At 38.8% G+C, this 27,979-nt stretch overlaps 1 protein-coding gene across 7 annotated transcripts in view; it reads right to left on the minus strand.

Moving 5' to 3' along the window:
* Nucleotides 1–828: 828 nt before the first annotated feature.
* dmxl1 (Dmx like 1) overlaps nucleotides 829–27,979 on the minus strand; it is a 68,802-nt gene continuing 41,651 nt past the window's right edge. For 4 of the 7 annotated variants that reach the window (XM_008418248.3, XM_008418247.3, XM_008418249.3 and 1 more), the window contains exons 34-51: nucleotides 26,301–26,422; nucleotides 23,494–23,751; nucleotides 23,151–23,347; nucleotides 22,901–23,049; nucleotides 22,598–22,683; nucleotides 22,260–22,461; nucleotides 21,373–21,490; nucleotides 20,969–21,031; nucleotides 18,189–18,275; nucleotides 15,315–15,433; nucleotides 14,848–14,995; nucleotides 11,368–11,428; nucleotides 10,817–10,944; nucleotides 8,694–8,771; nucleotides 8,482–8,573; nucleotides 8,031–8,083; nucleotides 7,129–7,346; nucleotides 829–3,466 (exon numbers count right to left, since the gene is read on the minus strand). In XM_008418248.3, the coding sequence (XP_008416470.1) occupies nucleotides 3,236–3,466; nucleotides 7,129–7,346; nucleotides 8,031–8,083; nucleotides 8,482–8,573; nucleotides 8,694–8,771; nucleotides 10,817–10,944; nucleotides 11,368–11,428; nucleotides 14,848–14,995; nucleotides 15,315–15,433; nucleotides 18,189–18,275; nucleotides 20,969–21,031; nucleotides 21,373–21,490; nucleotides 22,260–22,461; nucleotides 22,598–22,683; nucleotides 22,901–23,049; nucleotides 23,151–23,347; nucleotides 23,494–23,751; nucleotides 26,301–26,422 (2,410 nt within the window). In that variant the 3' untranslated portion in view covers nucleotides 829–3,235. The remainder of the gene's footprint in view (nucleotides 3,467–7,128; nucleotides 7,347–8,030; nucleotides 8,084–8,481; nucleotides 8,574–8,693; nucleotides 8,772–10,816; nucleotides 10,945–11,367; nucleotides 11,429–14,847; nucleotides 14,996–15,314; nucleotides 15,434–18,188; nucleotides 18,276–20,968; nucleotides 21,032–21,372; nucleotides 21,491–22,259; nucleotides 22,462–22,597; nucleotides 22,684–22,900; nucleotides 23,050–23,150; nucleotides 23,348–23,493; nucleotides 23,752–26,300; nucleotides 26,423–27,979) is intronic. The other 3 variants (XM_081610748.1, XM_008418253.3, XM_008418252.3) reach the window with 2 other exon arrangements.

Consider the following 27,979-nt stretch of genomic DNA (forward strand, 5'->3'; position numbering starts at 1 on the left):
CAGGACTTAAGGAGCTCCGATCGCCCTGCTGCCACATAGAAGATGGCGGACGCTTTTACGTACGACTCAGAGCTCCATGAGGCGTCTACGTATATGATGTCTATGGTTGCTATCCTTGAAGAAAACTCAAATTTCTTGGCGTAATTTTAACCTACCGCCAGAAAAAAAAAAAAAACATTGTTCTTGATTCGTCTTCAAACCCAGAGGTTACATTAATAAAGTGACCAACAGTGTTAACACCATGTTTCTCTCCAAGCGGAAAAGTGACAAATGGAGCCAACTTATTGCTAGCTCAATGAGCCACAAGAGAAACTGTGTTGATATAAAGTGTCAAAAGTTACAGAGGCGTCAGTTTTAAGCAGGTGTTTCCATAAAGATAAATGAAGAGCATTATGTTGGATGAGAGGAGGTCTACATGTTAATGCGACTCAAAGCCGTTTACTAATAAATTAAAGCTGATAAGATGTCAGTTTGCATGAAGTCACTCCTTATATGGTCACGGATTATTACTCAGAATCCTTTCCCGCTTCATATATATGAAAAAATAAAAAGGACAGCTTTCTTTTCTGGTTTCACATTTTTCCTTTATTACATCAGTAGATTTCTGTATATAATTCAATGATTTACATTAGAAAATTAGACTTATTTCATCAAGTTCACATTTGGAAGATTAAAAGAGGAGAGAAGAAACACAAATCATTTCAATTCAATTCAGGCCAGCGACGTTTGTTTGATCGTCTTTGTGCAGCAGCTGCAACCTGAAGCAAAACACTGTTAAACCGCAGGACTTTAAAGAAATGAGCAATGATGTGTTCTTTTTTTTAAAAAAAATCTGTTTATTGTCCAGTTTCTGCAAAAATACACTCAGCTGGCTACAATAAAACTGACCGTTCTCTCCAAGCTGCTGCAGAGCATTTTCCAAACACTCAGATTTGCAGAGGAAAAAAAGGAAAATACAAGTTGAATTTGCAGTTTGATCAGTTTATACTCCTAAACATGAACATATTCATAAATATACCCGTCTGTACAGAATAATCTTCATAAAGTGGCTTTTATTGTCACCCACCATTTGTCTACGACTAGTTGAGATTAAAATAAACTTGTGTATCTATATATGTACAGAACTGCATGAAACGTGTTTCAACAATGTTTTCCTAAGATCAGGTATATCTGATACAACAAGTTAAGGGTTTTAATCAGAATTATATCAAGATGATATCACTAGAGCTGCACTGATCAGTTGGGCAAAAGCTGCAGGAATTCAACTAATGCATCAAAACTTGAAACTCCTACCCTTTTTCGGTCTATAAACACATCAATCAGCAAGAACTCTGGTGCACTTTTCTTTGGAGTGTATTAAAAATCAGATAAATATTAGACAATATATGTTAGAATTGGGGGGGGGGGGGGGGGGGATACTTTCTTTGATTCAAAACAAGAGAACCTGCAGCACACTTTTCCTCATATTCAATAGTCCTGAGAGAGAGAGAGAAAAAAATCTGAATCGGTCAAAATTGGAAAATAAATCGGCCCAAAATTGGTGCATCTGGATATTTTCCTGAAAAACGTGCTCTGTTTGGACAAAACAAAGGCTATGACTGAAGTAACACCACATCGGTCGAGGGGGAAATTACAGTTTTTTGGGATAAAACATGATTTTCCACTAAAACAACTTCCCAATTTGAGCCTTGCGTCTCCCCCGTTTTTCCATTGTCAACTGCAGAGTTTCCTGCTACAGGGAATAATCTGTGGAGTCAAACAACAAGCGAAAACTGATAAATTAAAGCTACTTTGTGCAACACTATAACCAAAGCACTGTGCCGGAGTGGCAGGAGGAGATTCAGAGGATTAAGGACACTTAATGTTGATTATAACACCACTGGTTAAATTTAGGCTGGGATAAACACACATCCTGGCATCTATTATTTTTATTACCTTACTACCTTCAACCTGCCTACTGTAGTCATATGCATTACGCTACATATAATTAGCTTAATTTATCTTATGTGCAAATAGAGAGAACCTGGTGCAGAGATGAGGAAGCGTTCACCTCTAAGAGAAATATTTGCTTTCTGCCAGATGGATGAGGAGTGACGCTCGTAAACAAACTACTGCATATCAGCACTTCTATTTATTTTGAAAACAAGTCATAAAAATGCTCAAATCCCATCTATGACCATATTAAATTGTAATGTTTTGTTACTAAGGATGGACAATTATTGTTTATAGTTATAGGGAAAATAAAACTAGTAGTTTTCTATTTTTTGTTCCATTAGAGGATCAATAAACATCAATATATCTGAGAATATGACTAGCAGCATGTATTAGATGCTCAGTGATTCAGTCGCACCACTTGATGTAATTGGTGAACTACAGGAGTCGATCTCACAGCTTTATTTCTAAGGTTAATCTCTGATTATTAGCGCAGCCAAATTTATTACCAAAAAAGGAAAAAAAGGAAAAAGCCTGCAATGAATTTTTAAATCACTTTTTATCGTAACTTTTGTCATCATCTCCCTGGTTGTGCTCTTCAGAAATATGTCTGGTCTAAATAACTAAGCGTCTGCAGAGCGGGTTGAAAATGACCAGAACAGCAGGCGACTGGTCGAGTCTGAACGAATCTCTGCTGATCATCTTTGCTCAGCTGCTACTGCCTGGCAACAGCAGAGCTAAAAGCAGTTTGGACCTTCATTACTGCTCAGTTAGTGTTTTATCCAACTCATCTGTCAGAAAGCAAGAAGCATCTCCCTGTAAAGGCGACCGCCTGCTTTCATCTCCAACTTCATTCCACTGATTGAGTCCGTCTGGAGAGCAGCTCCAGCGAAAAGCGTGACGCGATACCAGCGACGGGAAAATTGGCATCTGCTCGCTCCCGACGATCCGTCCGATCCGGTCCAACATCCAGCTGCGTTCTGACCGGATGTGATTCTGTTACGTCGATGCTTCCCACAGAGGGTCGCCTGTCATTTGTACGAGACGTCTCCAGCTTCCCTCTCTGTGCAAAACGAGCTCCTCAGTGGACGGGGAGCCGGCGGTCCTGTTGGCTGAGCGTGATCTCCTCTGTACCCTGTGCTCGACTCAGCTGCAGTTTTAAACACTTGTGAAAAGCTCCTGTGCTTGGTCGCCATTGGAGACAAGATTTGGGTTCACATTTCATAAGAAAAAAAAAAAAAAGAAAAAGAAAATCACAGCAGATTATTTTACTGCGTCGTTCGTATCCGCCATGTTTTCCCGTCTAGATGAAGAACTTGACGTCGCCCTTTGGGCTGCTGCTGCTTTGCGTCGCGGCGAAGCGGTTGGGGAGCGTCCTCATCTTCATGGTCCCGTCGGCGCCGCAGGAGAAGATGTGTCTGGCCGATCCCACCTCGATCTGCATCACCCCCGTGCCCAGGTTCCTGAACAGCGACTGGCGGGCGTGTTCGTTGGGGAAGTGGTGGAGGAGGCCCTGGGTGGCCAGACTCCACACCTGGAGGCCAAAACCAGATCAGGAACAAAATAAATGACTGTAAAAACTTACCAAGTGTTATTCTGATAGTTTCTGGTCCTAATATCTTTGTATAGTTGAAATAAGTCAAACCTAGCTTCTAAATAACTATGCAGAGAGATATAAGAGATTATATTAGGTCAATAATTGCCATCAATAACACCATCAATAACACTTAACCAGATATATTTAATATAATCTGCCAGTGGAAATAGTTTTCATCAATATTAAGGAATTACTGACCTAACAGAAGCTCCTATTCGTCTTCCTGCAAAGTTACTTACAAGCTTGTTTTGTCTTTATAAGAACCTTCAATCAGACAATGATCTTTGTCACTATAGAAACCTTGCAATAAATTTACATGGACTATAAAGACATTGGATGACAAATAGTACTAAGTGGCATTTAATGCCACTTAGTAAGTCCGTTTGTCCTTACTTTATGCTCCTAAGGCCCAAGTTTCAAATCTCCGCCTGGATAGTTTTGCTTATTTTAATTGTACATAGTTCTTTAAATGTCCTGTGAGTAGGCCTGTCGCGATAAACGATAAATCAATTAATCGGACGATAAAAAAACCTATCGAGATCATTTTAATTACCGTCTTTATCGTCTCTTCCTGCCTTTTTTTTTCTTTCTGTTGATGACGCTGAATGAAAAAGGCTCAGCTCCGGTGCTCTCCACTGACCCTCCCGTCCTCATTTCCTTAGTCTAATGTCCAGCGCACATTACACGAGTTGTCGGCCCATTTTCAAACCCTGAGAGACACATTAGCCGACAGAAATCCTGGGTATAACGGTTCGATCGGGTTCGATCGGGTTCGTTGTGCTGTGTGATGTCCAGCCACATGGGCACAAAATAACGGCTGCAAGTCCAGTTAGCTAATTTTAAAATTTAAAGTTACCGGGTTCATCAACTGAGGTAGCAATTTGGCTCCAGTTCCTACCCTTGTCATTTCTATATTCTTTGCACGAAACGTTAAATAAATATTAATGTTGTTTCCACATATCATCTCTGATGTCCGCTGGACTTCGGGTTGCGCTGTGTCAGCTGTTTGGGATTCCCCTCCGTAATTTCCCCTCAGAAAGCAGGAGGAGAATCCGCGCTTTCTGATTGGCTACCTGTCACATTCAGCGTTAAGCTCCCACTCGGGGAAATCCCCTGATTTAGATCGGAGCGGCCACGACGATCTACCGTAACACACCACACACTACAGGATGATCGGTTAGATCGGCCAACGATCCAAGATTGTCATAAGGGGGAAAAATGGTGTAGTGTGAACTACTGCATTAGGTAGTCGGATGTGCCCGTTTTCTCTATTTAAATCTAGTGATTACTGAAGGGCAACACAGACTTCATAATCTGCACTCTTTTGGTTGAATGCAGTATTTATTTCCACTTTGGCTTTATGTTGTTTAGTTTTTATTCAAGTACGTTTTTTGTTAATGGAGACTGAGAATCCATTTTATTTTTGTTTTTGGTTGTTTTGTTTATTTAGTTTATCAGTTCCAGTGTTGCGTGTTATTTTGAAAATAACAGCAACATGCGAAAATAAATATCGCATGATTTCCACTGATTTCCACTAAATCACTGTCAAAAGGTCTTGAAACAATATTATTGTTTATCGCAATAATTTCTGTAGACGATTAATCGTCCAGCAAAATTTGTTATCGTAACAGGCCTACCTGTGAGTAAATACTTTTGCCCATTTCTCCACCACAACTGGAACTTTCAATATCTAGCAAGTTATTTACCTCTAATTAATATGAGTAACAATATTTAATTTCAGGCTGGGATCAATAAAGTATTCTTCTACGTTTGCTGTGTTCTCCATGTGGCTCACAATAATCTTCAAACTGTCTAAAACTTCTTACACCTGAGCTGCGGCTCCCTGCAGCTCCCCCAGTTACTGGGAGCCTCTTGGCTGTTTCTCTGATGGATGTTCTTCTCTCTGCTGCTCAGGTTTCAGATGACAGGCCGATCAGAGAGCTGCAGGCTTGACTTCTGCAATTGGTTGCATTGGATTTGAATTCAGTGTCTCAGAGTTTTAGAGGCTAGAAAACTCCATTCAGCTCCATTTTCAAATCTTTAAACAATATTTAATAGCAAATGATCAATCTGGTTTCCCTCATCCTGCTTTTACAAGTGCATCAAAGACGAAAGCAGCTCAGGTTCAGCGGGGAAAAAAAGGCTGGAAGCCTGAGCACATTTTCAAACGGACAGAGTCCAAGAGCAGAAACATGAGAGTAGCAGCAATTTATAGGCTTTAGAAGAGTAGCTGCCCTCAGAGGAGACGAGTCTTCAAAGCCTTTTAAAGGTTTAGAGGGACAGTTCTGCTCTGATGTCCTTCAGTAGCTCTTGTCCTCACCGTGGAACCATAAACGAGAACTATGGACTGACAGAGGAATAAAGCAGCTGCTCTGAGGACAAAACGGAGCAATAAAGTAAAGCTACAGATGGCTGCACAAGACCATGCTGTAAGTAAAGGCTTCAACTTCAAACGGCTCAAACAGCATCGCAGGGAAAATCTAAGTACACCCCATGATCCCTTCGGAAGTGAAACAAACAGAAACCACATGGGTGTAATCTGAAAAGAACACTAGTGGGAACTTTATAGCATCAGAACTGATAGAAGAAAAAAACGTCTCTTTAAAACAATAAAAATACTAATTCAAGGAGCAACAGATTATAAAAGCAGCTGAGTCATTGTTTAAAGACGAAAGGAGAAATCTTGCTCTTGTTTGTAGCATTAAATTAGGTTAAAGCTGCAAACCTGTAACCTAACTTAAATTACCTTTAAGTTGGGTTATTTCCCATTTCCTTCCTCTAAAGCAGCTTGATTTCTGCTGACACTTTGTTACTGCATACTGAACTCAATACATTAAAGTCTATTAAATATATGAGCTTATCACCCAGTTGCTGGTCTTTCTTGCAGGGCTTTAAGAGCTTCTCCATGTGCAGATTAATGACAGAGTTTTCATTCAGCCAATAAACAATTAATGACTTCAGATCAGGAGCATCACTTGTCGCTTTGAAGCTTTTTCACGAGCAATAATCCAGGGTGAAAGTCATTTGAATTCTGAGCAGAGAGATCCATAACCAGAGCACAATGGCTTCATCCTGCAACATCTGTCTAATCAGCACCAATCTAATCAAGTCAGGAGATTAAAGTTCCCAACCCCCGATATGGAGAAAAGAAAAATAAAACTTCATTCGAAAACTTGGAGTAGAAGTCCTCTGCCTTATTTTTAGTGCCACCCACTTTCACCTTCGACATACGTCTCCATCAGTCACTGCTGTCCAGAGCAGATGGTTAATCATCGAGTGACATTGATTTCCATTGACTTTGATGGGGCTCGCCGCCCCTGTGGACAAACGCCCGTCATCTGACTGACGATCTGGAAGACGGCCAGACACTTTCCCACCTGGGTGCCAGACGCCCTGCGGGGATGTTCTCTCTGTCGGACAACTTTACTTTGTTCAGAGGAAATGAAGTGCTTTCATTATCAAGGGCTTCATGTCTCTATATGACTGTTTGCATTTAAAAATGGTCAATTTTCTAAAACCCAAAAAAAACTTAACCTTTTCTTGGTTTTAACTCTTTCCTCCCACCTAATCAGATCCTTTTCATCAGCTCACTTAAGTACCTTAATGTTTCCCTCAGCGGATCCGCTGATGAAGCAGTCCTCAGTGGGATCGACAGCCAGCGCTTTAATCGGTGAGTCGTGGGCCTGGAAACTCTGCCACTGGTGTCGGTGCGGAAGCTCCAAGATGGTGATCCAACCTTTCCTCCCGCCGGTGACGAGAAGCTGCCGCCGCTGCGCCATCGAAAGCACGGTGGCGCCGGAGTCATGGCAGCAGAAAGCTAACGAGAGACAAAGAAATGAGGGATAAACAGGAAAGAAATCATGTGGACTAAAACCAGAATGGCATTATTTTTAACAGAATTTTTATAATTAGGTCTTTAAATGACTATCAAATTTGCAGAGTTTTAAGGATTACTTGAGTTAGAAAAATCTAAAAACACTACTTAATATCAAACCAGGTGGAAAAATTATATATATATATATATATATATATATATATTTATTTTTTTTTTTGCAAAAAATTAAGAGACCACTAAAAATGACCAGTTTCTCTGATTTTACTTTCTATAGGTTAATGTTTGAGTAAAATGAACATTGTTCTTTTATTCTATGAACTGCTGACATGTCTCCAAAATTTCAAGCAAAAATTTAGTATTTAGTTGGAGAAAATGAGAAATTGTCAAAATAATGAAAAAGATGCAGTGCTTTCAGACCTCAAATAATGCAAGGAAAACAAGTTCATATTCATTTAGAGACAACAACATTAACGTTTTAAGTCAGGAAGAGTTCAGAGTTTAATATTTGGTTAAATAACCACAAAGTTTTCAATGGGCTTCAGTGCAGTGGTCTCTTAATTCTTTCCAGAACTGTATATATTTGAGAGAACAATTTATTTGTTTCTTACAACTAAGGAAAAAGAAAAAAATCGGAATAATTCATAACTAACCAAAAAAATAGCATACCATGAACTAGGCTGTTTGCAGGAGTGACGAGTGTGTCCCAGAGACAAACGTTCCTGCAGAGCAAAAACATTTCCAAATGATGATCCACTTCTTATCACACAATCTGATATTATGTACGCCATTTCGTCAAAGGAATTGGCTTTCTTGTCATCGCACAATAAATCCTGACTGACGAGATTTAATATGTCATCCTCAGCAGCTTTAGCATCTTCAGCTGATGATTTCCATATGGTTCAGGAACATCTTTATGGTTAATTTTTGACCAGACGCTGATGTGGGACTGGATGCTTGGCTGGCTTACAGTTTAACTCAAAACAAATCGCCCCAGCAGTCAAAATGTACATAAAAAAACCCTCATAGGACATTAAGGATTCAGGGTAATTTAAGTTACAGGGAGTACAGATTTAGGATAGGAAACAGCTCAAAAAGAAAATAGATCATGTTTGTGTACCTGTTGTCTGTTGAAAGACCTGCGGTGGCGATGAGGGAAGAAGATCCAACAAAAACAAAGTCATGAGCGGTCTTGTTGTGGCACTGCAACGTCTGGCAGAGAGGAGCACAGAAGGGAGTCGGTAAAAACGACAAAAGAATAAAACCGGCAAAACATTCATTTCGCATAACAACCGTAATGGGATATAAATAAACTATAAATAAATAAATTACCAGGTACGGTTTGAGTGTGCTCCCACTGGTGTTGGTTTGCCAGAGACTTAATCCTCCATCTGCATCTACAATACCAAACTAAACAAAACAAACAGACAGCAGATTGCAGTAATGGAGGCAGCCGCACCATTAATTTATTTGAACAAAGAAAACCCCTAAAACCAGGTCTGCAACACGATACTGAGAACTGTGAAGATTGAGCCAAAATTATTCTACACAACACAAAAGTCACTTGTCATTCAGGTTGAGGGGAAACAAACAAATAAAAAGAAATGAAGGTTCTGTTGGGAGTCTGGGATCAACAGAACATCAGTAATGTTACTGAATTTCACCGACAGTGGTCATAATGTTCTGGCTGATATGCTTACATAACCAAAATGAGGTGCTCTGCTTGTATTCGCTCTGCATTACTTTTATTCCAGAGCCTATTTCTCTCCCTTGGCCAGCACAGGCAGATAAGTACTGGCACAGGAGAGGCACCATCTGAGAAAATTATTGGCCTGAGGCGAGAGCCTGAGTTCAAAACGCTGGCTTCATTCAGCTCAGTAACAATATGTGCTGAGGACCAACTCCCCACGGTGGTGTGAGCTGGAGTGGCAAATTTGTGACGGCAAGTATGAAAATATCGTTGAATACAACAGAATGGTGACCCATTTCATAACAGTGTACCAACAAATTACCTAACAGATATATAACAATGACTTGGAGCCAAAATCTCCTAAAATTAGAAACATGCAAGACAAAATCAATCACAGTGAGGCGTCGTGTTGTTTTTCTAACAAATAAGTAGGTTTATAATTTTTATTTTATTTTTTTTACTTTTCTGACACAAAAGGAGTGCTCAAGATAACATCTCTCTAAAACAGAAAGACTGAAATTGATTGATTTTGACTAAAAAATGGCAGATTTGTCACATGGACGTCTAAGTCTATCCCTAGCGGAGTCCACAGCCAGACCTCTGAGCCAGCAGTCGATGTTTGTGAGACTAAGAAACTTTGTTTTACCATGTGCTTCACTTTGTGTCCCTTGTTAGCACAAAACAACTGCTGATGTTTTTGATCTGTTTAATAACTCAATCCCTGTTCTCCAGACATTCCAGTTGCATTTTAATAGCTGCAGAACTGATGCGTTAATCTGTCTCAGACAAATTTACAGGAATTAAATCCCAATGAGGAAAAAAGAATTCACCTTTTGACTACTGCTATTCCCCGCTACTTTTGTTAAATGCCCACAGCAACCATGCTTTTTAAAAATATTTCATGCATGTTTATCCATGACTTATAACAAGAGCAAAGACTATTTTTCTTCTACAAACTGCATTTAGTATGCAGCACATGCAGCACCAGCTTGAAGTCATTTTTTGGGGGAAAAACATGAGAGAAAACTGACTGGATTGACTAAAAAGGGTCCACTGCTACATTACTATAGCAAAGTTAAATCTTCATGAGTGAAACAAGTTATTAGTGGAGAAAAGTGAGAATTGTATCTGCTTCCATTGACTGCTGATATCTTTTACAAAAACACTAAAGGATTCTGCTTGCAGTTTGGAGTGCTGACCTGAGTCTTTGTGTATCAGAGAAACAATGAGGAAAAACTACAACGTTCATCTAAATACAACCACAATTTTAGTTTTTCATCATAATGTTTGGTAAAAGTGGTTGTACACTATAGTAAATTATAGACTGAGCTTTTAAATTGCTGTGCATTGTGCTGTTTTGTTAGGTTCTCTAAGCTACTCAGACAGCATTTCTCCTGATTTCTACTTCATTGTACAATTTATTATAAGATTTATAAATCTCAACTTTCTAAGCACAAATTAGAGCTGCAGCTTTTGCCATCACTACTTCCTTCTTTGAGAAAAATGGTGTCATGCACTGATGCCCGAGTTCAGCGGTCTTGTACTCTGTTGACATGGCAATTAATCTAACTATTGTTAGCTGAAACCTTGGATATAATTGAAAATGACGAGCTTTAATCAATGCAATTCAATTAAAATGTTGGCTGCACAGCAGACATTCAAAACAAAATCATGCCGTGCTCCGTGCAATATTTATGCTTCATCTCTATCAGATTCATTTCAAACTTCAGATGTGGTTCTAGTAGGATGAGTGTGAATTTGTGACCTTGTTCCCTTGGTGGTTGAATCGGATCCTGGTGACTCTGGAGTTGCCTGGACTTCTGAAGCAGATGATCTGCTGAGAGTGACCCCACTCGAACATCCTCACGCTTCCGTCTTGAGCTCCTGTCAGATCTGATGAACAGGAAAAGGAACAGCAGAAACGAAGATGTAACATCTTTTAGGTAGATGTCAGTCAGTGCATGGATCTCAGCATATCTTCGTTGTTTAGTTCCCAAACCATCCATAATTGATCAAGGAAGGGGTTCATTTATACACGCTTCAGGAGGCGTTTTCCTGACGTGCTGGGAATTGTCCTCCGCAGTTTGCGTTTTCAGAGAAAAAGTACAAGAATCTCAACCAAGTGAGCTAACATAATCTTTATTTGAGCAGCAGCAGGAAAAAAAAAACAATTTCAGTTGCAGAATATGTACAATTTCTGGTGATGTAATGCTCCCCTGGAGGCTTTTCACACCAGAATATGACGAATTTGTTGCATTTTTAATATAAAGGCAATGACTCCTCCGATCTACTGACAGACGTCAGAGTTCTACTTACAGTATGGCAGTGTGGGATGAGAGGTCATTCTTCTCACATTGTTGATATTTCTCTTTATCATCTGGGAGAAGGAGAGGAAAGAGGGGGTGGACATGAGCTTAACCAAGAAAACTAAACTTATTTTTAAAGCAGAGAAATATACTGTTGTAAAAGAAAAAGGTCAGAATAATTGCATTGCTAGGAATGATGGTGCAGGTCATAGGGGGATCTCAGAGAAAAACAGAAACATAGCAAACTTTTTGGACTTCAAAACAAAAACCCTTCGGTGTTTTAAGGTTATTACTGTGGTGAAAATGAACCACAGTTGTGGAAAAACCTTGCAGGCTGAATAATTTAGAAAGGTAACAAACGCTGATGATAGACCAGAACAACCCATGTACTCACAGTGAGAGAAACATGGATTATAAACACAGAGGGTGTTTGATAAACAGATCAATTATAAAGGTACATCTAAAACAAAACATGATATTGTGAAAAGTTCAATATTTATTCAGTCAAAGGTAAACTGATCTATTACATAGAAACGTTAGACATGGAGAAATGATTATAGCTTTGAGATAATGAAACCCCAAAATTCACTGTCTTGAAAAAGTAGGATATCGGTAACACATGGGCTCACATCTTGTGTTTTCTCCAACTTCTACTGCACTTCATGCCGTCTTCTGCAGAGATCCAGAAGTTGATTTTATTTTCCAGCTGGATTTAGCTGCAGCCCACACTGCCAAAGCTACCAAAACCCGGTTTGGCAACTATGATTCTCTCTCCTGACTTTTAACCCCATAGAAAATCTATGGGTTGTTGTCAAAAGATGGTAGATCCGTCAGGGCAGTCTGGGTTTCCATTACGCCTACGCAGTGCCACAGGCTGATTGCCTCCGTGCCATGGTGCATTGATGCAGTAATTCATGCAACAAGAGGTCCAAAGTGGAAATTAATCTATTTTTCAGTAGCTTGACATTTCTGTTTAAATATTTTTTTTTATTACTGATCACTGCATTTTTGTAAATTAAAGTATAAACCTCAAAATTATAAGACAATATTCAACTGTTTCCGCAGTATTCACATTTTTTTTTTCTTTATGATGAACCTGTCCTGGATAACTATACTCATTTTTGACATCTAACAGAACAAACTTCAAGAACAAATTGCCACAGCATCTCATGCGCTGGGAGCTTAATGTCTTCCAACACGCCAGCCTCTCCAGAACGCCCTGAGGCTTCACAGCCATCCATTTTCAGGGCTGGTTCAGAGTTGTTACACACCACTTAGCGCATGTTTGCTCAAGTCCAGTCCTCGAGAGCAACTATCCAACTATTTCAGATGCATCCCTTCTCCAACACACCTGAATCAAAGGACTGAATTCCCTCATCCAGCATTCAGATCTGCACAGGTTTGGTAACAAACCATTTGTTTGCTTCCCAACGTCTCTTTTCCTCATGTCTACAGCCGCAAATAATGTGACTTTTGTTTTCATGTTTTGCCTTGGATTATTATTTTAAGATCGCATCATCCTCTAGTTCTGATTCATAACTTATAAAGCTAGAAAGCTGTTAACATGAAAATTAAAGTAAAATGAATATCTCTGTTGACACTAACGTTGCATAAACCTAATATGCAATGTTACTTTGAGCAACAGAATTAGGCAATTGTTTCAGTTTAATCTACTGCAGCTTTTCTGTCCCACTTTTCAGCTGTTGGCTCTGTAAAAGCACACATTAACCTCAGTTTTATTTTTTATTCCATTATTCAGCCACAACTTTTTCTCCTCCAACCTTCTGCAAACCGCCTGACTGCTTTGTAACATCATAATCATCCTGAGAGGATTTTACTGCCCAGTCCGCATAACAATAAGTGAACTGGGTAAAAATCAACAAACATGACTCACGCCTACATGATTCAGACCATAAAATTAAATCCCTCCCTTCCGGATGATAACGCCAAGCTTGTCTGAGTAAAAAACGGCTTCCTGCCTTTTTATATTGAAACCAGCTGAAATCACAGCTTCAAAAAAGCAAAAAGGTAGGAAACAACCTCTCATTTCCTCTGTTAGTCTATGATTGGAGCTTATGTTAGCAGCCAGGATGCTTTTGGCAAACTGGGCGCAGATGAAAATGAATTATTAATGTAAATTATTTCAACTGCATTGAGGATTTTGCTTTGAGAACAAAGAAGAGCAGATTAGGAGCAAAAGGCATCAGTTACTTCCAGAAGAGCAGGGCTTGGTATTATTATAAAGTTATACCATATCTGCCGTTTGAAAGCCGAAATTGTTTTACTGCTTTTTTGGAAAATGGGTTTTTGAAACGACTTTCAAAAACTCAGATTATTAACAATCAGAATAAAACTGGGTTGTTTCATATTGATTGATCCATAAAAAGAATTTTCATCTCAACCTGTCTCAATAACCTTTATCCAGTTAATTTAGCTTAACTGAGAAATATGCATCAATAAATTCTTGGCAGCAATAAATTATGCCACCACGTAGGCTCGGACATTTTGTGTTAAATTTTTTTAAACTACATTGGTCTAATACATATTTTGTTGATTTAAGCTAGTAATTAGGTTGCTCTACAAGGTTCTGTAGCCGAGTAAGTTACTTTCGTAATGCAAAATTCTAAAAAAGTATTTTTCTTTTTATTAGAAATGCCCTTATTGGATAATCAAAGTCCGCAGTATTTCAGCCCCAGAGCTCCTGATCTTTGTGCTTTAATACCTGTGTTTAGGTTGGTAATTTTTGCAGACACAACTTGCAAAACTGTGCAAATGATATTAGTAAGGAACTGAATTCCAAACCCTTCACGGTCAACACTGATCTTCACATTTAACTGATTGTATAGGCTACTGTTTCTTCCTGTCCGAGTCATGCGACTTGTTTTGTTTACAGATATTCCCAAAATGCAGTCTGTATTATTTAACGCAAGACAAAAAGCAGATATTACAAGTTCAGATGTGCAAAACAAAGCAGTATGTTTAAAAAAGCAGAATTTTTTCCTTGCAAGTTTTGTCTGCAAATAATTTACTGGATATGCACTGAAATACTTCATGAAGCAAATTATCAACGAGTCCCTTGAAAAGAGACAAAGCATGCCAACGTTAGCCTAGCATTTTCAAGAGATGAGTAGGACTTGTTTTCATCAAAGCCTGCTACTGGATGTGCCAAATCAAATTTAGAAATAAATGTTAAGCACATTTCACACATAAAAGTTCTGGTAGCAGAATATGAAGCCTATCCTGTAGAGTTATTTGACTGGGACAAAATGGTACAGATTGAATTTTTCTTAATACATTTAGACAAATAACCAAAAGTCTAATCTATAGTTAATCAGATCAGGGACAGAAAACTGTTATTGCACCGTCACTAGCTTATATACTGTGAAGTAAAAATGAAGCCTACTAAGCCATTGTCATTCTTAACACCTGCAGCGTTCATCGGTGTGCATTTGCCTCACAGCTGTGCCTGGTTTTAACGTTAGAAACTCACCACAGCTGCACCTCTGCCGGTCTGGTGGCCTCCAAGCCACGGCACATTGATGGGTGTGCCTGGGCTGCTGTGGGTGTACGGAGTGGTGCCGTGAAGCGAACCAAAGTCATCACGCGCATGGACCACCAGGAAGTCATCACCACCAACACTACAGGGAGAAAAATAATTAGACATGTATAATTAGATGACATGGGTCACAAGACATAGCCTGACTGGTTAGGGATTCATTTCACGCAGCAAATTAACAGACCTACATCTGCATTCAGGAATATATTAATATTTTAAGGCTACAGCTACATCAAAATGATCGTTTATACTTAGAGTTTAAATGAAAAATAATCCGAATTTGAGTTAAAATGAAAAATACTGCCAACAAATAAAGAGTGAGCGAGTTGTCGTCACCTCTGGTGCAAACCAGCGCAGTGTGAATAAGCAAAATGCCCAAACATGCAGGATTGCTCTCATACCCTTTGGATTCGACTTCATCTTCATCGATCCAAGTCAAGATCTGCGTGGCCAAGATGGATGACACATCCAGCTCCTGAATGTCATGTGTGGAGGCCATGACTAAACAATTACGGTTTGCCTGGCGGACAGACAAAAGACGGGGCAAGAGGAAAGAAAGGGAAAGAAGAGAGGAGAAAACAGGTTGAGTCTCAGAGGAAACTCTGCATCAGACAAATTTAATGTGCTCTAATCAAGTCTGCTGACCCCGGCCTCCAACTTCCCTACTGGCCAGAGCTCATCCAAGTCGGTTCGCATCAGCATCAAGATGTCACTTGTAGACACAAACAGTGTGTAGTAACACTTTGTGCTTGTGTTGAACAATAAACCTGTCTTTCCTTAAGCAGAAAATATTTCTTTTAAAAAATTTTTTAATTAAACTGAAGATGCATTAATCACAAAGGGATACATTCTAGTTAATTATTTTGGATAACTTGGATTGTAATGGCTCATGGCTAATTAAAACAAAACCTTTCCAAATCAAAATGTCGACCTACTGAAAAGTATGCCCACAATATAAGGGGGCATACTTGTATTGTATATATATAAGTATGCCCCTTATAAGGGGTCCTTATATTGTACACAATATAAATTGTACACAATATAAGGACTTGCTTTAAGTTAATATTGATGAAAGAGAACTAGTCATAAGTGAAATCTTCCAGTGGAACCAGACCTTTTAACATATAATATGGAAAAAATGTCTGGTTGCACTAGCAGATTATCTCATTTATAACTAGTTCTTTTTCCATAAATATTGAGTTATTGGCTTAAAAAGTTCCCCAATTTCTTGCTGAAAAGTTACTTTTGTCTTATTTTAAGTGTGCTACGATATTTGCACTAGAAACTAGACCAGATATACTTGGTCTGATTTTGTGTTTTTGACCGTCAATACCTTGTCTGGGCTAATTTAGCATGAATTACTACAACAATGCAAAACTATTGAAATGTTAAGGAAACCCAGATTGAAATAACAGCAGCATTTGTCTCATCTGGATTGTTGGATCTAGTGTTTTTCATTGTCCTCCTGACAAAAACACCACATTCTGGAACTGCCAGCAAACTGATCTGACCCAAATCCCAGAGACAACGTGGTCATTAAAGAGGTTATTGGTACATTTGGCAATGTGGGCAGGTGCCAAGTCCAGCTGGACAGTAAAACCAACAAGCTTTCCAAAAACCTTGTTGGGAGGAAGAGACCAGAAGTGACTAAACTTCCTGGTAGATGGCTGCGTTGACTGCAGACTTGATAAAACACAGCAGATCACAGGGCGCCTCAGATCTTGACCGACTGAGGTAACGTCAGCAACGTGGATTCTGTATGTCTCCAGTCTTCCACCAAACTCTGGGATGTTGATTTCCAAATTAAATCCAAACTTTACTTTAACCTGAGGAAAAAAAGGCATTAGACTCCTGAGCAACAGTCTGGTTGTTTTTCTCTGTAGCTCAGACAATTAACTTCTGACCCAATCTCTAGTTCAGGAGTAGCTTGACACGAGGAATACGGTATTTGTAGTCTAGGTGTAGGAATCGTCTGACCAGCGGGTTTTGATGGACCGACTTCAGGCTCAGTCCATTTCTTGTGAAGTTTCTTGATTGGATTTTTTGTCAAACTTCTCAAGGTCGCAGCCATCCTTGTTGCTGAAGTACCTTTTATTATCACACTGTTTCCTTCCACTCAACTTTCTATGAATATGCTGGGATACAGAACTCTGAGCAGCCAGTTTCTCATGCCGTAGCTTCACTGTAGAAGGTGTCGATATTTGTCGGTCAGTTTTACCCACTTTTGCGTAACTTCGCACCCAGACTGAGAGACCTCTGAGAACCTCAGGAAACCTCTGCAGGTGTTTTGAGCTAGTCAGCTGATAAAATTCAAAACCGCTTTATTGATCCTCAATGGAAATTAAATGCTGTTGTAACTCAATGATGTCTGATGGCAGGAATCATCTTTTGTAGCAGTCTGTTACAGTAGATCTGAAGAAGCCTCTGACTGAAGATCTGTTTTCCCAATACAGTCTCATGAAGAGGAAGTTGACACCAAGAGTTTTCAATATTCAACTTTTTCATCATATTCAAATTTTCTAAGACAGAATTTTGGGGTTTTGCCATCTCTACGCAACAATGATCAAATTTACACAAAATAAATGCTTGCAATGTTTCACTCTACGGGTAACAAATCTTAAAATATAAATTGTACTTTTTGAAATGAGTGACAAAATTTTTTCCAGATGTACCTTTACATATTTTTGGCTACTGGCCCATTTTACTAAGAAAAATGTAGCTTTTTTTGAAACTATAGAAGATACACGGTGCTAAAATATTAACTGAATAAACAAGAAGACAGATATACCATGTCTCTGCTGACCTACTGGTTCTACATTCAGTTTTATCACAAATTCTAATGAAAACTTTCAATGACTAAACAAATTTACTCTATGCACAATATTAGTCTATGCATGAAATGGTTAGCATTTTTATAAAAACACTAACTATAGGAGATAAAAAATAAAAACCAAAAGGAAGTAACAAAATGAGCAACGTTTGTTGCATAATATTTGGTCACAATGATAATTAGAATTCTAAGTAAACAAGTTTCTGCAGCAGTTTTTCATTACAGAGAACCGTGTTTCTTCAAAGACAGAGCTACAACACAAATCACGAATACTGCATCAGCTTCCATGGCGCTGATAAAAAGTTTTATATTATGGAGAAAAAAAAAAGAAAAAAAAAAAGAGCAAAAGCAGCCAAACAAGCAACTGAAGTAATTAACTGTGAACACTTGTATCTTTTTTCATCTTGTTTTCTAATATTTAGTGACATCAGTGCGAGACGTTTACCTTGTTGATGGCAAAGGCTGTAATGATGTCAGATTCCTTGTGGATGATGCGTGCTTTGCCTCCGGGGCAGCCCAGATCTGACTCAGTCTGTGGCGAGTAACACACACACACACACACCATGTCACCACCATGGAGATTTAGTAATTACAAGTGAAACATTGGCAAATATTTCCTGCAGACAAATAACAGCCTTAATCCCTGCTCCATTTCCTTTAAACTATAGAGCAGACATAAGAGAGCTGAACAAATTATTTGTCAAGTTATGTTCAGCAGAATTTATCTGCAAAGCTAATCCTATAAATTATTTTTATTTCTATAGCATTTAAGAATCTCCCGCTTCTGTTTAATAGAAGAAAAACTGAATCAGGCCAAACTCTTGTTCATTGAGGCTCGATTACAGCGCTACAGTGCAAAAAGTACTCGCACTTGCTAATCTTTTTCACATTACCACCAAAAGTTTCAATGTGTTTAATTGGGAATTTACGTGACGGAGCAACAAAAAGTGGTGCAAGATTATAAAGTGAAAAGAAAAATGATAACCAGAACCACCTTTTACATCTCTACTAGTTTTGCACATCCAGAGACTGACCATTAGGAGATATATTGGATGGAAAGCACCGATAAAGAACAAATGTCAAGTCTTCCTATTGATTTTCAATTGGATTTAGGCCTGGACCTCGACTAGGCCATTCTAACCCATGAATTGTAGCTAGTATTAAATAACATTAATTATCAGTTTACCATAACCGTCTTTCTGGAAGCAGAACCTCCTCTCAAGTCTTCTGCTGCCTCTAACTTGTTTTCTTCCAGGATTGGCCCCCACCTTCCCATGAACTAACCAGTTGTAAAGGAATCCCGATAGCATAATGCTGCCACCACCATGCTTCACCAAAGAGATGATGTATTCAGGAAAATGTGTGCAATGTTTTTCATACAAAAAAATGTTTTTATTTAGGCAAATAAATTCAGTTTTGGACTCATCTGGCATCAAAATATTTAAACTTGATTATTGTCTATTTATGTGGATGAGCGGGTCTTTGTAGGGTTGAAGTAGTGCCATACTACTTCTATTTTCAGTTGATGGATTGAACAGAGATGTTTAGAACTTGGGATATTGTTTTATGGCCTCATCCTGCTCTATGCTTCTCCATTAGCCTCTCCTTGACCGGTTTTTGTTCTCTGGTCTTTAAGCAAACCTTCACAGAACTCTAAAGTTTATACTGAGATTAAATTACACAAAGATGGACAATATTGACTTCTGAGAACAATATATAATAGGATATCAGAGTAAAGGTGGTTCTGCACAAATGTACAAAGCACTTGCAAGGTTTTTATGTACAGAAATTTTGAAACCTCATTTATCATTTTCCTTTTACTTCACAATTATGCATGACTTTGTGTTGATCAATCATTTAAATCCCAATTAAAAACAATAACGTTTTTGACTGGAACATGAACACATAAAAGGTAAAGGGAGTTGAAAGATTCGGTAAGTAAATGCTGGCTAGTAGAGAGCAGAAGGGAAAAAGACCCTGGAGCGATGAGTGGTCCGGTGGGATGCGTACGGTTCTGCAGGCTCTTCTGCAGCTCTGCACATTGGACACAGAAGCTAGAACTTGACGACCAAGTTACTCAAGTCGAGATTGAATTAAAGTCTTCTGCGCATTCAGTCGGGAGGAAAAGATTGCGTCCTTTTCTTTCAAAGAGTCAAACAAAACTTGACCTGTAGAAATCTAAATATGGTGTTTTGCCATTTTCTCTAGCACATAATCTCTGCAGGATGCAGATTCACTGCGACAGAGTTGAGCCCATTAATGTGAAGCTGTTCAGCTTCATAGGGTGTCCTCCGAGAGACTGGGTTAATTAAAACTGAACCAAATGGAGTACCTACAATGTGCCGGCTCTCATGGTGGAAGCCAGATCATCTGTAAAGCATCAGTTTACAGACTGATCTAAAATTTATGCCTCCCATTCACATTAATACTGAGGCAGGTAAATGTAAGATTAATCTCAAACTCATGACAGCAACATTCAGAGTTCATAGTCCTAAAAATACACATACTGTAATTCTGTCAGAATCATTTAAAATTGGATTAAAGAGGTCACTTTTGCAACTTAAAAGGAGATGAGTACTTTGAACACGTATGCGTATTGCCACCCCTGCTTGAACCATTCAAACTCTAAACCCATGACGTGCGTTACATAAGGTGTTACATTTACAGAAGTGAACAGCAGCATGCCATACACATCTTAGTGTTAAAAGAATTACATAAAATGTTCTGTTCTGCAAGTCGCAAAGCTTGGGTGCTATATTTAGAAGCACACTGTGCTCCGTAAAAGCCTGCTGATAAACATGGAGCCCCATCAGAAAAACTTTACAGCTGAAGACACTTTTCTTTTATTTGCATGATTTTTTTTCTAATGAATCTGCATTTCAAAGCTGGACTTTGAAACGCAGAGAAGAGGTTTTTCTTAATTTCATTTTTACATTAATTATCACATCTCTCAGAACCTGTTGCAACACTGCTTTTTTAATAAAGCGAAGGACCAGAAATGACCAAGATCCTTTGCTAGTGACCAAAATCAGACAATTTTGAGCTTGACCTGCACTGGACCATAAAACAGTTGATCTGTGGATCCTGGGTTAAAGATTTTAAAGCAAGCATTTCATCTTGATCTAATAAAAGTGTTGCAAAAAATTCTGAGATTTGAAACCAAAGTCCATCTCACTCATCCCACTCCCACATCATAAGCAATCATTGATCAATAAGTAGCAGTACCTGACTGTTTCCTGCCTCCTCCACTCCTGAATATTTCATACTGTCAGTGTGGTCCTCAACCGACTTTAGTGATTGGGGGAGCAGTGAAAGGGTAGACCAGCACAAACAAAACACACAACAACCAGTGATAAAACATGCAAATACACAAACTTTGATTTACTGTAATGTTATTAGCTCAGCGTGTAATTATCTGCATACAAAATGGAAGCATGAACATGCTAATGAAGGCAATTATGATACATGTGGATTGCATGCAGCACCCAAAAAGCACAAAGGCATTAACATGGATTTAATGATGCCATCTGACTGGGGATTCATGCAGATGCACTGTGGTAAATATGCTACTTAGTGAGGGTTAATAAAGCGTGTCTCATGCAGCAGGTTGTAGACTAAATGTGACGCACCTGATTTGTGCCTGGTTTCTTGGTGAAGATGTTCCTAATGAAAGTCTCCTGCACCTCTTCCTGTTTCACCAAATACTGCCATAAACGCTTCACTGGCAGTACTGAGTGGTGGCTGCTTCTGGGAAAAATAATAAGAGTGTTAGAGTACAACATATACATTCTTCTGAGTGATGATTAATTAGTAGCACAAAGCTAATACAAAAAAAAAAAAAAATCACATTTAAAACCTCTGTCAAAATACAGCTTACAAAGATGGGGAGAAAAGGAAAAAAAACAGAAACAGCAAACAAATAAAAAAATATTTTATACGTAAAAAAAAACAAAAAAAACCCTAAAACAATAGCAAACTCTCATCCTCTGTCTTCACCTCCAAATTGCCTGAGAACACCCTAAAAACAACGAAGCCCTTCAACAGCGGACAAATCATCTGGCAAATTAATAAGCAGGGAAGACCGAACATCGAGAATCGAATCCTCATTTCCCCCCGAAGGGCAGAAACGTTTTCAAGAGGAATAACTCTTAACATTTCAGTGTACCACAAACTAACAGTAGGAGGTTTAAAGCCAGAATATATTTCAGAGCCAGCAGCAGTAGTTTATCACAAACCTTTTCCAGAAATAGTGGGAAAGTACAGATTTTTTGGATTTTATACGTAAAGGGGAGACATGACGTGCTATATATAGGTGAGGTTCATGTTCTACACAGTTCAAATTCCAAAGAGATGAAAGCTTAAGTAAACAATACTTCAGGGGAAATGTCTTGTTTCAGTCAATTCTGATGATTTTTTAGAGCTTTAATCAACTCAGATTTCTCTGCCTTTAAAAAAAAAGAAGAAAAAAGAAAAAAAGACATTGATCATTTTAGTTCAACCTATAAAACGATGGTACCTGAAAGGGGTGTTGGATGGCTCAAACAGAGCTTTGTGTCTGAGCAGGGCGGGGCCAGAAGTTGGGATCTCGTCTTGGAGGTGAGTGGAGATGTACTTGGCCGGAGGGCCGCCGAACAGCTCCAGCCGCTTTTGCAGCACCTGCTCCCATCGCTGCAGCGTCTTCAGCACAGCGTGACACAGAGGCGAGGCCACAGGCAAATCTGTGTTTAAAAAAAGCAGCCGCACACAAAGGAGGCAGCAACAAGATTAGCTGAGTGAGGCAGAATGAAGTAGGGCAGCACTCATCTCCATCCTGGATGTTATTTGTTTTAGCATGCAGAGTATTTTAGCGCTTACCCAACAGATCATACCCTGCCATCGGGTAAAAAGACTTGAGGTTGACCAACACCAGCTGTACCATTGCCAGGCGCATCAAACACCAGCTTAAAGAGAAAAGAAGTCATGACAAATCAGATTGTTATGGAGGGACGTCATGTGGTGTTCAAGCTGAATGTGGAGCAGCAATTCAAGGAAGCTCCAATGGAAACAACTGAAAGGAGAAATACGAGGCTCGGTGAAGACATTCAGGATTAATCTAAGAGTCTTGTTTTGAGGGGGAAGATGAGTCACAGTACACAGAGTATGTATAAATTATGTCACCTGTATGAATTATGGTTTGAATGCTCCTTCTGTGGCACGTTGGGCTCAAACACATCTTCAGATTCAAGGTCTTCATCATCTTCATCCTGGCTGTCCTGGCTCTCCTCTGAGTCATACTCAACTCTGTTTTGTGACGGTGGCAGCTCAGGCTGAGAGGCGGAAGGACAGAGGCAAGAAGAAATCAGTTGCAGGAGCAAGAAGAGCCATGAGTTTTTGCTCATTGTTGTCTGTGCAGTAGATTACAGATTACCTTGGCTATGAAATAATCCCAAATACTGAGATCTGGAGGAACAAAATCCTCTTTAAAAATCGAGGTCGCTTCCTGTTCCACTACGATCTTAGGACTGCAAGGTCCTTCACGCTCAATTCCAGACTCTTCCCTGGATCCACTGCGGGATGACAGAAGCCTGAATCGTCGTGGTTTCCGGTCCAACCCACTTGGGGAGGCTGATTAAAAAAAAAGTAAGTGTTAAACATGCTTCAACCAATCAAAAAACAAAAAAAACAAAAACAATACTAAGCCACACATAATCTGTTTTGAAGAAGCTACGTTTCATTTAGCCTCTATGCCAAAAAAAGTGCAAAACAATCACTTGTAGGCGGAGTTCTTGCTGGACTGCTGGCTTTGTCCATGACAGGGACACGGGCGCCTCCTCCAAACACAGCCATCCAAAGCTTGCAGTTGAGTGGGTGAGCCACGATGCGAAACAGCTCGTTGCTGGAGTGTGTGGCCATGCCGTGAACAAACAGACTGAGGAAGACTGCTGTCAGGATCTCACAGAGCAGCACAGCCAGGCCCGGCTGGGTCTCCTCACCTGCAGAGCTCAACAGGCGAATAAGAGAGGCGATACCTGGAGAAACAACAAAATGGAAAAATTGCAAAGGGAAGAAAATTTAAGCATTTTTGTGAAAACAGCACAAAATCTTTTAGATTTTAAATTACTTTTGATAGGACATGTTGATAAAAGGATTAATTTAGAAAGAAACAGTATCCATTTCATAATTGTATATTTTTCTAACTATGCCCCTCTCAATCAATGGAAATATTTTAAAGCATTACAGTAGTCAAACATATTTGTACATGTTTCTACTTCCATTTAGATCAGTGGTCCCCAAACTTTTTCCTGTGAGGGCCACATAACTTTTCCCTTCTCTGGTGGGGGGCCGGAGTCAGTTTGTAACAGATAAAGTGTTACACATTTATCACCTGCGCTGCCGGAAATTGTTGAATGGATTTCTCGATTGATTTTTACTCAGAAAGCACAAGGACAAAAACCGTTAGTGAAACGGTCACTGGGACTGACTAGTATATATTCCATTAAGGGAAAGTAACTTTAACATATGAATTCCTCATATGTTAACATAAAGGCTTGTTTTGAAGTATAAGCTGCTACTAACAGGCATTGCGTCGAAGAATTCGACCTGGAATACAAACACGTGTGTTCATCTGCTCTACCACTAGCAAACAACCGTACTGACTAAATAACATAAAAGTCAAGCAGTTCCCTAAAAGTCCAACAGATGGCAGCAATGCGCCATGCAAAACAAAACACCCACAGTTTACAGGACACACTTCCTGCTAAAGAGCCCCCTGGTGGTTGAAGAAAAATCCACATATGAACCAGAAAATACAATACATGAAAAAAAAATCTGAATGCTCTCTGGTATTGTTCAGGGGGCCGGACCAAATGTGGAGGCGGGCCAAAGTTTGGGGACCACTGATTTAGATCGTCTTAACTGATGACCACTACGTATTTGAGGCTGGATGCCACCATCCTAATCTTCTGCTCCCTCCTAAAGCAAATCAGTAATGCAGAACAGCAGCAAGAAAGACCTTAAATCCAATAAATTGCACCAAGGACAAATATGTCCATGTTAAACACATGATTTAAAAAAAGGGATGCTCTAGTAAAAGTTTTTATGTTGGTAATATTGTGTGTTTTAATCAGAAATGCTTTAGATCTTAGCAGTGGATCAATGTGTGAGAACAAAATAGGGTTTTAAAATGACTATAAATGGTTGTTCCCAACACATAAAATAAGGATAGTTTATGTCATTAAAACATCAACAGGAAGCTATTACTGGCTTCTCTTAAGCTGAAACATTTCTTAATACCGCTGAGAATTTTCTGCTGTATGTTACTAAATTACCACCACCAAACATCTATAAATAAAACAAACAAACGACAGCAGACACATCCCAAGCCAGAGAGACTGAATAAAAAATTTATGCAGAAATGATTCCAGCTCAAAGACAACATTTAAATCTAAATAAAATCCAAATGGAGATCAGAAGGTCTGATGTCGGTACAGTCAACTGCCACACAATGAATTATTAAAAAGACGGACAGCAGCAAAGAAAGATCTTTAATAATTAATGCAACAATAAAACATCCACACTGACAGCCTGCAGTGTCTGATGAGAATAAACATTTCTGCTAAAACATTGCTTGGTTTACTCTAAATTCTCCTCTGTACTTGCAGAGTAAGCAAAAACTAATCTTTTCATGACATCCTTTAAGTTTTGCTTTAATAATGTCATAACCTCAATGTTCATTGTTCATATGGGGAAAGAAAATATTGACAGCGCTAATAATTCACTTCGCTCGGTCCATTATTATATCTGCTGGAATGTATCAAATCACTGTGCTAGAGTTCAGTGTTTCCACTTCAAATAAAAAGACTGAGAAGAAAGATACTGAAACTTTAAACATGTAATCTACTCAGTGAGAGATAAATGTTTATTGCTATATTCTCTACAATCACAGTGAATAGATAGCCCAAAACTAAAGTTTAAATAGCAAGTCAAAAAACTCAAACATTGATTAACTCTGGATTCAGTTGACCTTTCCATTGGTTTTCAAAGCAGATATGCAACTTTAAAATACAGTTTTAAGACAAAACCAGCCTTTGGAGTCCTTGTTGTGCATTTATCTGTATTTGGTGATATGTTTAATTCCACTAAACTTGTAGCAAAGCCAACACAGACTAAACATTTAGAAGCAACTTAAAGTTTCTGTCATCAAAGTATTAGTATGAGTTTTAAGAATTTTGGGATATAATTTCTGATTTAGATATATTATTAATATGTGCCATTTTCCTTTATTCATCTTTAGACGTTAATGACACTAAACCACAGCTAAATAAAATACAAGCCAGAAAAACCTGAATGTCTAAAAGTTATAGTTAAATTGCATCCTGATGGGCAAACCCATTTATTTTCTTACAAAGTATACCAATAAAGCTAAGATCATTTTGTACAGATGTGAGAAATGTATGCGATGAAATGCCACACCAGGAGAGAAATAGGTGCTGAAGTAGTTTTTTTAAATTGCTGAAACAGAAAAAAACGTTAAAATATTATTTTAAACTGAGCTGAAAGTTGAATCTGTGGGACTTACCAGGCCACTGAGCAGGAGAAGTATTTGGCTGAACAGCCTCACCCAAGCCGACGGTTTTCACCGCCTGCTTCTGAGACAGTAAAACACTCTGATACACAGTCCCGGTGAAATGGTTCACATGGCTGTCAGAGAAGCAAAAAAAAAAAAAGAAATGGACCAATTCAAGATAAAACTTCCAAAGTAACATTTGTGTTTTATGCATAATGTATAACTGAAAGGTAAACGGAGAAAAAAATGGATAAGAATACAATTCTGACAGTACATCACATTTGTTTATCTCCTCAAATTAAATGACTAAATCTTTAAATGCTCTCTAATTGCTCCACCTTCAATTAACGCATTTCTCCTGATTGAGATATTTGGCAGTAGTATAAAGTACAAGGCTATATATACAGCAATAATGCAGCTCTTAAAATGGCTACATTACTGTAGTGGAATCCTCACAAGTAAAATCAATTTATTATGTGGAAAAGGGTACTCTGGGGACAGCTGGCTCATGCACACAAGAGTTACACTGTTGTCCGAAATGAATCAAAAATTATTTGGTTTTTTAAATTGGTTTGTCAAAAACGGTCCTTTATTACAGTGGAGAAATGCAAACAGTCTGGGCTTACCAATAATATTTTTAAATTTCTGTGTAGGTTGCCAGTTTGTTATGTCTCTAAGCAATAGTTCCCAGACATTCTTTCTCCTGACTTCTTCCACCTCACTGGATAAATGACAATATAAATCTTCTTTCTATGAACTCTTATTGAAGCTGCAGGACTGGGACAATATTATTTTTGTTCATGATCACTGGGTTATGCATTGGAGCAAGAAAAAAAAAATCAAGCTGCTTTGCACTACTTCTCAATTTTGGAGACGGAAAACAAACTTATCAGCTATGATCGCAAACACAACTGAATAGTAAAAATGATGACACATGGTGTTTAAATTTGACAAAACTTACCCAATTTGAGACCTACTTAAAGCTAAATAAGTAAGGGGGGAGAACTTTAATAGTAAGAAAGAAAAGAGCTTTTCTCCTTAAGACATGACACACCCAATTCATTTCTACAGTGACTTTAAGCTCCAGTCTGGTAAAGCATTCATGCAACTGTAAACATCATGGAGGATTCTTACAAAACCATGACAGCAGCACACAAAGCAGCACAGCTTTAAGCCAAATGGGCTATTTTAAAAATGGCCTCCCACGCATAGGAATTCATCTGAAGTTTAAATCCGACTCCGTTCTTGTCAACCTGATTGGAAACTATGGTGCATCCGCCTCTTAAATAAACAATGCTGCCCCCCACCCCCACATTCAAAAGAACCAAAAAACATAATTAAGCATTTACAATAAGAATGACAACAAGCATCCTCAAAGTTTTCATAATTTATACTCCACATGATCTAAACAGACAAGTGCCCGTCATACTCCTGCATCTCTTTATCCATTTCTTGCAAAAGCCCAGTAAAAAAAATACTTATCAGTTATATATGCAGTCTTTACTTCAACTGAAAGTGTGTATTATCCTCCCATTATGCAACACGTCCTTGTTACCAGCAGCCGTGTTGCTGCCTTATTAATTATTATTCAGCACCAACAGCCCTTGAAATCATTCAGTTCATACACTGTGGATGAACTGACACAAATGTTCTGGCTCGAATATTAACAGTCGGGTTACTTGTGACGAGGT

Source organism: Poecilia reticulata, chromosome 9, assembly GCF_904066995.2.
Source record: "Poecilia reticulata chromosome 9, P_reticulata-male-v2, whole genome shotgun sequence".
Taxonomy (NCBI): domain Eukaryota; kingdom Metazoa; phylum Chordata; class Actinopteri; order Cyprinodontiformes; family Poeciliidae; genus Poecilia; species Poecilia reticulata.